This window comes from Aspergillus multicolor (assembly GCF_047715735.1).
Source record: "Aspergillus multicolor strain CBS 133.54 unplaced genomic scaffold BDW74scaffold_70, whole genome shotgun sequence".
Taxonomy (NCBI): domain Eukaryota; kingdom Fungi; phylum Ascomycota; class Eurotiomycetes; order Eurotiales; family Aspergillaceae; genus Aspergillus; species Aspergillus multicolor.
Window position 1 is genome coordinate 6,358 of NW_027396021.1, and position 7,383 is coordinate 13,740.

General features: G+C 45.8%; 2 protein-coding genes across 2 annotated transcripts; one reads left to right on the plus strand and one right to left on the minus strand.

Annotated features, from left to right (window-relative positions):
* Positions 1–766: 766 nt before the first annotated feature.
* On the minus strand, positions 767–3,208 carry BDW74DRAFT_184353 (fungal specific transcription factor domain-containing protein; the record flags this gene model as incomplete). The annotated part of the gene is made up of 5 exons (XM_073730795.1): positions 767–1,409; positions 1,485–2,017; positions 2,071–2,128; positions 2,181–2,298; positions 2,362–3,208. The coding sequence occupies 5 exons, from the start codon at positions 3,206–3,208 to the stop codon at positions 767–769; spliced, it is 2,199 nt and encodes a 732-aa protein (XP_073577556.1).
* Positions 3,209–5,583: 2,375 nt separating this feature from the next.
* Positions 5,584–6,828, plus strand: BDW74DRAFT_164394 (uncharacterized protein). The gene has a single exon (XM_073726254.1). The coding sequence runs from the start codon at positions 6,095–6,097 to the stop codon at positions 6,311–6,313; it is 219 nt and encodes a 72-aa protein (XP_073577557.1). The 5' UTR covers positions 5,584–6,094; the 3' UTR covers positions 6,314–6,828.
* Positions 6,829–7,383: the final 555 nt, after the last annotated feature.

The window sequence follows — 7,383 nt, forward strand, 5'->3', positions numbered from 1 at the left end:
ACTTCAGAGTCATCGCGAAGCTGGGAAAATCCAGCGGACTCCGCTTTCTCGGGTAAAGGGAAGGTCTCAACGAACCCGTCTATCAAGATTAGTGCGTTGGCTCTCTGGTGCCACTGTAGACTTGCGAACGTTCCATCGAAGTTAACATACACGTTCAGGCCATAAACCGAGATTGGCCTCGGGGTACTGATGCACCGAGAATCCAGATGAAGCTATAGCTTTGATCGCCCGGAAGAACAGACTGCTTGCTCATTTTACTCTTCCGTATCTCATTCTTGAAGGGTTTAATGAATACGTTGTCAATGCAGGTTGGTAAGCGGTCCACTTGACGGGAGCATCATGGCTGTTCAACTAGGCTAAGTCCATACCTAGAATGAGATCAGAGCATTATTTTGATTCTGGCTTCCGCATACCTCGCCAGACCTAGCTCTGGTCCAAGGATTTTTATCTTTGAGATGAAGTTTCATGGAGCACATTCCATGGCAGAGATTTGCGATGAATGCCCTGAAATCCCACACATCCGCTAAAGAAAGGCTGAGTATGCTATGACCCTTGAGAAATTGAATTGCAGTCTGGCGGTCTCAATCGAGCTAATTCTGGAAGAAGATAGTGAAGGCGTCTAAGTATATACCCTGATGATGTTCCCTATCTTCCGAAATTGAGTCTGAGCCCTAACCCTCAAGATGCTATCATATAAACATAAGATGAAGCTATTAAGCCCCGATATAATTAAGTACTCGACACTATCCGCACTTTAAAGTCATTGCTACACCCAAACATTACACCCATCCGGCGGCATAAGATTGAGAATCTGATGCGTCATGCGCACAAGAATCAGCAAATCATTCGCCTTCTTGTCAAGAACATACTGGATTGTCATCTCGCGCATATTCGTGCTAAAACTGCTCTTCATTTCTGGTCCAGAGACAGTGGCAGTCGTATACGGGCGCGGAGAACACCGGGTTCCAAAGCCAGAACTAGACACAGCGCCGGAGACAGTAGGGTAAGGCGTGTGCTCATTACCAGAGCTGGGGTTTGAGCCTAGCGTATCGCCAATGCCTGATGGCGGCAATGACCGAGATTCAGAGCCAGATACGTAGCCCATCCCAGACGTGATTCCCGAGCCAAAACATGTACCAGACCCCAAGCCAGACCCTGAAGTCGGAGGGCCAGCGTCGCGCAAACTCGGGCTAGACCTCATGCTCATATGGCTGAGTTGTCCAAGGACGGGATCAAGAAGGTCGCCCAGCCGATTCGCGACTATGTCATGTCGCCCGCAGAAACGCAGGACCTCGAGACACGACTCGACGTGCGCGAAGATCTCGGCTATGTCGGTTGTATCGGACCCCGCGAAGTACTTCTGACAGACGCCGAGGAGCAGAACTATACACGAGTCGAAGGCAGAGCGGCTGTGATTGCGTCAGTTAGCCTGCGCGTCATATCTTTAGCAGGGCACAAGGGAGGGGAGGGGGCGGGGAGCATACATAACAAGCCAACACCGTGTCATAATTGCCTCATGCGAAAACATGAGCGTGATCATCCTTGCAAGCTGAATCGAGAAATTCGTATGCATATCGCAAATATGCTTTGGAACCTGCTTAAACAGCGTCTCGAGGCTTAACCTTGAGTCCGGAGCTATCTGGTGCAGTCCGATCCCGGTGCCATCCCTATTTTCTCCACTTGCCTTAAAAAGCTGGCAATATAGCTGCAGCCGTGAGTCAATGTACAGCATGTGCATTAAGTAGATCGCGCGCTCTTGCAGGATTGTCACGCCCTTCTCGGGCTTGTTCAGGGCCGCGAGGTGCAGTTGGGGCGGGAGGCTTTGGTGCCAGAGGTCGAGCTGCAGAGAGAGGCGGTCGGCGTGAGCCCAGTAGTCCGCTTTAAAGAGAACCATTTCGTTTTGGATTCCGGAGGCGAGGATGGCGAGCTTTGTCATTTGCGATTGGATGAGGCGAGTGGTGTAGGCTTCGGGTGTCATTGGGGCGGACTGGGGAGCTGGGGGCCAGAGGCTGTGGACCTGAAGTGACTTGTTAGGTAGTGATGTGACTTGAAAAAGAGTGAAGGACGCACCAGGTCGATTTCGCTTTCCTTCAAGCAGTTCCTGTAGCCGAGGGAGTAAGAGAGCCATCTTGGGAGCTCGTCAGCATGGGATAAAGACAAGTTGAAGAAAGGGCACATACCCTTCCAAAAAGACCAACGTCTGCAGCGTCCTTACATACTCCTCCGAGCCACTGTCATTAGGGTACGGATGCTGCATCAGATTCTCCATCCTCAACCTGGCGAGATTCAACGCGGACACTGCACTCATATTATTAGCACACGCTCCCCATCAAATAATTCAAAGACAGAACAGGGACATACTAATTAACAACCTCGCATTCGAGCTCTTATCCATAACACAGCTCATACAAAGACAAATAAAAATGCGCATTCCCTGCACATGATCCCCCTGCATCGCTTCATGCAGACTCGTCGACGCGAGCAAGAAATACGCAGCGCGTACCTCGTCCGGAACCTTATCAATCTTATAATGGCTCCCAATCGCCGCAAGGGCAGAGAGCTCACAGACATCCTCCACGCTCGCGTCCTCGCTGTGGTACACCCGCTCCATTAGCTTCGTCGATTGTTCCTCGGTAGTAACGTAGAACAGCGTCGCAGCACACTGGAAAAATGCGTCTAGCGCGTAGCGCGTCAGGCGCTCGTCCGGCAGCTTGTCGCGTCTGTTTTGCCGGTGGTGTCCGTACTGTGCCCCCATTTGGCCCAGAAGTGGGTGGTTGGCTGTTGCGGCGTAGAACATGTGCACCATTTCATCTTGCTCGTCGCGGAGGGGGTGGGAGTCGTTTGGATTTGTGTTTTGGCTCTCGTGTCCGGGTCCGGGACCTGTTTCTGGTACTGTTTGCAAAGGTTGCTGTTCAGGTTGTGGTTGCTGGACGCTCAGCTGCGCGACCTGGCCCTCAAGGTACCGGTTCCGTCGCTCGAGGGCTTCAACGCGCGCTTTCCAGTCTTCTCTCTTGCGGCCGTCTAAGCCGGAATATTCGCATGGCGCTCGCAGATCCCGGCAGCTGGTGCAGGGGTTTGCGCCGTCGCACTGTGTTCGCCAGCTTAGCTGTGGCTTGGTCTCAAGATGGGAAGCATACTCGCTTTCGGAGGGAACGACACTGATTACAAGCCCGACCGCTCTTCGTGATCTTTCGTATTCCTTTTCCATTTCCGTTGCCGTGTCCAAGCCTTACAGGGAGAATGCCGCCCCGCGGCGCGAGTGGCTGTTGGGTGGAGTGTGGGGGTGAGTTCATGACGGACATGGGGCGTTTGGTCAGTAGGCTTCAACAGTTTGATTGGAATTAGACTGAATTTGATGATATTTTCGGGGCCATCAATGTGGGCGTGGTGTGGTGGCACGATCGCAAGAACTGCTCCATCCCCACAGCGCTGGCTCCCTATTTACACGACGGCGGTGAGCTTTTTAGTAGAGGTAGGGATAGGGGCAGGTATAGATAGCGGACCCCGCAATAATAATCCAGGCTATTCTACTGGTGCTGTCATCTTCATGAGGGGTCGTGGTGTTGGCGAATGACAGCTCCGCTTGTGTCACCTAGCAAAGCTATAATCTGACTTGGGATTTTACATCGTGAACCCTGTCTTTGGCTAACTGAATCTTCGTCAACGGTTTGCAGATTGAAGAACCTCTGACTTTGAATGGCGTGGTGCAGATTGAAGAACCTCTGACTTTGAATGGCGTGGTGCAGCTTCAGTGAGCAGATCTTCCGACCGCATGTTGAGTGTGATCGGGGGAAAGTACCACGACGTCATGGAATAATCTTGCTGATTGTCCGATGTCGCCGCTTTTGCGGGTTTAATATCCAGGCCAGTGAGAATGGTGTTTAGAGAAGGTCGCTCCGTAATGGGGAGGCTGATAACGTATCTATCAGGCGATCCGCCCACCCCCAGCATTCCGCCCACCCCCTTAAAAATATCGACGCTACGCGAACTTGAAGTTATCCCCAACAACGCAATTTTCTGAACTAGGAAATAATTTAAATATAACTAAAAAGCAGGTATTTAGTTTTATTATGCCCTGAAGTATTATAGTTAGAATAGATTGGGGGACGTTGTCTTGGCGTAGTTAAAGATTTTAAAGCATTATTCTTAAGAGGGGGGTTTAGACTATTTAAAACCTTATTTCTTTATATAATAAGATCTCTTGTTTCTTGCACTAAGAGGCCTTTATTAAGAGTTATTTGCCTTTAAGATCTTTGTTTTTTAAGCCTCTTATTCGCGCTTTTAAGGCGGAGAAGGTAGTTTTCTCGAGCCAGGAACTTTTTATTATATAATGCAACTTTAAAGCCCTTTTATAGTTAAGCAAGCTTAGCCATTGCATTTGTAACAAGCACTTTAGACGCCTTCCGGATAGAGTTTTAAAGTAATAAAGTCTTGCGCTGCAGCTGTTGAACTGTATGAGGTGTAGTAAATATAGAGGAGGCCTGAGAACTCCGAGGCCTTGAGGGGGGGGGGGTGTTGGGGTGGATAGCCTAATATTAAGCTTGCTAAGAACCTGATTAGGAAGCTAGGGATTAATCCCTGTAGCCTTAAAGCTGCTCTTGATGTTTTTCTTGTTAAAGACTGTATAATACGCTCGGGGATAGTTATCTAAGAAGTTAAACTTGTTAACATGGTGTTTGCCAAGTCAGGATTTTAATTTAATAAGGCCTTTATACACGCGCTTTAAGGGTCCAAAACAACCAACATCCAGTGGCTATAAAAGGTGAAATGAATGCAAAGGTATATAAAGCGGCACTATATTGTTTTCCTTATAAATCTTGTTAAACTAAGGCGTGAGATGACTTCCATGTCCATCTAGAACAAGCAGTTAATATACACTAACTATACAAGGTGTAGTTACAGGAATAAAACAGTTTTAAAGCCAGCGAAGGCCTATCCTGTCTGTTATCTATCCATTCTTGCTAATCTTAATATGCCAGTCTCCAGGAATCCGCTCCTCTGCGAACCATCCCTTTATATAGACCGTGCCTTTAAAGATAACCATGGAGGGGATAGCCCATTCTCTGGTATTAATGTATTTAATTGTAGTTACCTATTCTTAGTTCCCTGGCTAAATAAGCCAAGGCTTGCCAGGCATGTCACGTCTGGCCACTACCTTTGCAGTGGCAATAAGGCCTATTGTAAAGCCAGTTTTATTAAAGTTGTATATATTATCTAGGAGGATCCCTTTGTTATTATAAATGGACTTATAGGAATTAAATTACTTTATAAAAATCCTGGGATCCTTGCATAGTGCCCGCTGTTAATTATAGCGCCTGGCAAAGCAAGACTTTAGTTTAGGATAATAGATTAAGAAGTTAGTAACCCAGTTCTTCCCTAGGGGAAGGCGGGGGGGGGGGGGGTGGTGGAATCTAACTTTAGGATAAAATCGGCCATCTCTGCGATATAAAAATACCGTGGCGGACATCCATGCTTATCCCTAGATATAATTTATTTTACTAAGTAGTCCTCCTAAGTTTAGGATAGCCTTATCTAGTGGTTGCAAAGTTCTTGCTAATTTTAATGTTCTTAAAGTTAATCTTGGAGCGTACCACGCGGTACCTTAAAAACATCTGCTGCTTAACAAGTAGACTATAAGAGTTTGTGCTAGGGTCACATGACTTTCATAAATCTTTTTACCAAAAGACCACATAAACCGCAAGTTACCTTGCGGTTTCCCTAGAACCCATTAAGTAGCGCAACCGGGGCCTTGTAAGCCTCAGGCATCACATGCCCACCAGGCCTTACATAGACTGAATTTTGCCATTTTTTAACGCGTTCATCGCGAGTTGGATCCTCCCCTCTTGCTCAATTAATTCTTAACGCGATCGGCGCGCTTTTCATGGCATGGTGGCTGTTTAAAATGTGGTTGTTGGTGTGCTCTATGAAAAATTAAGGGGTGGGCGGATCGCCTGATAGATACGTTATGCTCCGCATGGCTGATAGATCCAGCAGAGAGGTCTTGGGGTGAAGCGAGGTGGGTCGTGGGGTTTATACCGGGGGTGTGGAAGTGAAAGCCAGCGAATCAGCTGGCGGCGCTTCTGAAGCTCGGGTGATGCAACAATTTCAGCTGTCTGACGAGGTTGTGCATTATCAAGGCTCACCATCTCACCTACTAGACATGACGCCTAACATTAACACACTCCCTCCTGAGATTATTATGCTAATTTTAGAGAGTCTTCCAACCTCAGCTGCTCTGCTTGCGGCAATTCTAAGCTGTCGCCATGTCCACAACTTAGTCAAACCTACGTCTTTTCAGTCCTCACCTCAATAATAATTTCCCAAATAGATTCAACACACATTATCAGCAACCTTTTCTATATAATCATTTAAAAAATCCACCCCGCCCCGTCTTGTATCCAGAAACTTAAAGATAAATTAAAGTTTCTAATACAAGCCCTGGTTGCCCTGCAAGGCGTGGCATATAAGTATAACCGTGATATTCTGATGCTAGAGCTGCCACTTTAATAATATAATGTGCAATGCACATCTATTGTCCTGGATATCACTAATTATATCATGTAACCTAAAGAGAATCCAGTCCGGAGCTGGAATGACTGGCGATACATGATATCCTGTTACAGATTGATGTTTAGGGTAGCTTTAGGAAAAGCAAGACTGTTAGCGTCCCCTAGTACCACCATATGGTGGCCTTATCTAATAATATCATAGTTAAAAATCTTTTGTTAATAGCACCGTACTTCAGTCCTATTAGCATATGATTAAGGAAGCTATAAGTAATTGTCAGGGAACGCGGCCAGCGCGGACTGATGTCAGCCAATAGATTTGTTATGACGATACGGTGTGACTGGTTGTCATGTCAGGAACCGGAGTCACGGAATAATCCGCTTTAATTATATTAAAGGTATGATGCTAGTCTAGAAAAGGACTACAGTTATATTAGCAGTATAATATTATTAGATTAATAATCTAAAATATCATATTACCAGTCTGAAATATTAGATGGATAATTTAATAAAAACCATGTATTTAAAGAACTATTTTTATAATATTAAATAGTTTTAATTACTATTTATTATCTTTAGAAACCAAGCTACCCTACCTTTTAGTTTTTATTTAGTCTTTTATATAAGCTTTTTAACCTTAAGACTTATACCTTTTACTTTTACGCACAGAATATCCTTAAATCCCACTGGTTTAAGACAGATTAGCAGGCTTTATCTAATAATAATAAACCCTTAGCATAAAAGATTTAAAAATATTACTATTATTATAGGCACTTAGACTCCTTAGGCACAGCAGGCTATTATAGCCCGTCCTACCCCTACTTAAAAGCTAGAGTATATAAAAAAAGTAATTATTATAATAGCTAATAAAATCCAT